Below are 1,869 nucleotides of genomic sequence, written 5' to 3'. Positions count from 1 at the left end.
AAATCAAAAACAACAAAAAATCCGTAGCTGGGCTGGAGAGATGGCTCAGTGGTTAAGAGCACCGACTGCTCTTCCAGAGGTCCTGAGTTCAATTCCCAGCAACCACATGGCGGCTCACAACCATCTATAATAGGATCTGATGCCCTCTTCTGGTGTGTCTGAAGACAGCTACAGTGTACTCATATACATAAAATTAATCTTAAAAAACAAAAAACAAGCCAGGTGGTGGTGGCGCACACCTTTAATCCCAGCACTCGGGAGGCAGAAGCAGGCGGATTTCTGAGTTCGAGGCCAGCCTGGTCTACAGAGTGAGTTCCAGGACAGCCAGGACTATACAGAGAAACCCTGTCTCAAAAAAACCAAAACCAAAACCAAACTATAACCTTCTTGTATATATATATATATATTTTTAAAAAGCCTCTAGAAATCTGCCATGAATTACAAAAGCCTCGAGGAAACTGCCTTTGGTTTGGATAGTTTCCCAATTTTTTGTTTAATATATTTAAATATATGTTATTGAGCCAAAACAAACAAACAAACAAAAGAGGACACACAGGTACCCCGCATGGTTGGTTTATTACGTGGCTGGGGAGGTCTTCCCTCTGACACAGGGAAAGGTTTGCACTCTGCTTATGGCCACAACCCCACACTGTAAACACCTTCCAACAGAGTTCAGTACAGGGACATCTCTTCCTCTAGAGATAAAACTCAGTCTCAACTCAAAAGGGAACAAAGGCATGTATCTCGGCTTCTGCAACATTTGGTACAAGTTTGCAACAGAAACCGTACATAGCAGCATGCTGCCTACCAGAGAGGAGAGGGGCTAGCCTGGCTTGCAAGCCTTGGGAATGCTTTAGCATCTGTGTTATCACTGCAGTTTTCACATATGGCAGGTGGAGCTGCACCATAATGCAGGAGTCTCACTGCTCCAGTTCGGGACACTGAACTCTCCAGCACAGGAAATGTCTCTTGGAAGTTAGTAAATATACAAATAGAAAAAAAATTGCCTTAAGAAAAAGTTCACAAATGACTAACCATCTGAAAGGTTCTTACCACAGCTTTTATATATTATAAAGATCCTCCCACCGCCATGGAGTCTTTGATGAAATAAACCTAGTCACTATCATCTGACCCATGTTCTGAGCCTCGGTCTGAGGCCTCGTTGTTTGAGCCCTCTGGTTCTGATTCATTTCCAGAGCCTTGGCCAGAACCCTCATTGTCAGAGCCCTGCTCTGATTCGTGGTCCGATTCTGCACTTGGAGAAACCGGGCGAGAATCGTTCTCGTTTTCAGAACCTCCGGAGGGGCTTCTCCCAGACTGCACAGACTCATTGTCCGACTGCTCAGAGCCAGAGCGCCTTCTCTTTCTGGATGGCTGGTCACTGTCAGAATCCTCATCCGACTCCTGTCTACCCGACCTCCGAGGGCTGCCCGCCTCGCTGCCAGACTTGTTCTGGTTGTCATCTGAGTCGCTCTCAGATGAGGCGCGTCTGTTGGGCCTCTCGTCATCATCAGAATCGCTGTTGCTATTCCTGGGATGTCTGGAAGAGAGAGGTGTGGGTGAGACACTAGGACAGCCAACTGCGCTTTCTGTTCTGGGTCAGCCTTTGTGCGTTACACAGGAGCGGGGCCGGTGGTACTTGTTTTGTGTCCTATTCTGTAAGCGTGGACCCTTCATTGTAAACTGAGGTCAACAGAGTGACCGCAGCCAGTCTGCGCATGAGCAGAAGGATGATTCATCCCTACCATGTTAGGTTCTGTTTAGCAGACATTTTTCAATTTCAAACTCAAAGGGGCAGAGTGGGGAATCCTGGGCACAAAGCTAAAATGTGTCCGGGCAGTGGTGGCGCACGCCTTTAATCCCAGCACT

At 47.2% G+C, this 1,869-nt stretch overlaps 1 protein-coding gene across 1 annotated transcript in view; it reads right to left on the bottom strand.

The window, feature by feature from the left end:
* Positions 1–541: 541 nt before the first annotated feature.
* Ctr9 (CTR9 homolog, Paf1/RNA polymerase II complex component) overlaps positions 542–1,869 on the bottom strand; it is a 29,722-nt gene continuing 28,394 nt past the window's right edge. The window contains exon 25 of the mRNA XM_021193711.2: positions 542–1,540. Coding sequence (XP_021049370.1) covers positions 1,114–1,540 — 427 coding nt within the window. The 3' untranslated portion in view covers positions 542–1,113. The remainder of the gene's footprint in view (positions 1,541–1,869) is intronic.

This window comes from Mus pahari, chromosome 1 (genome assembly GCF_900095145.1).
Source record: "Mus pahari chromosome 1, PAHARI_EIJ_v1.1, whole genome shotgun sequence".
NCBI classification, from domain to species: domain Eukaryota; kingdom Metazoa; phylum Chordata; class Mammalia; order Rodentia; family Muridae; genus Mus; species Mus pahari.
This window is presented reverse-complemented; position numbering and strand designations above follow the sequence as displayed.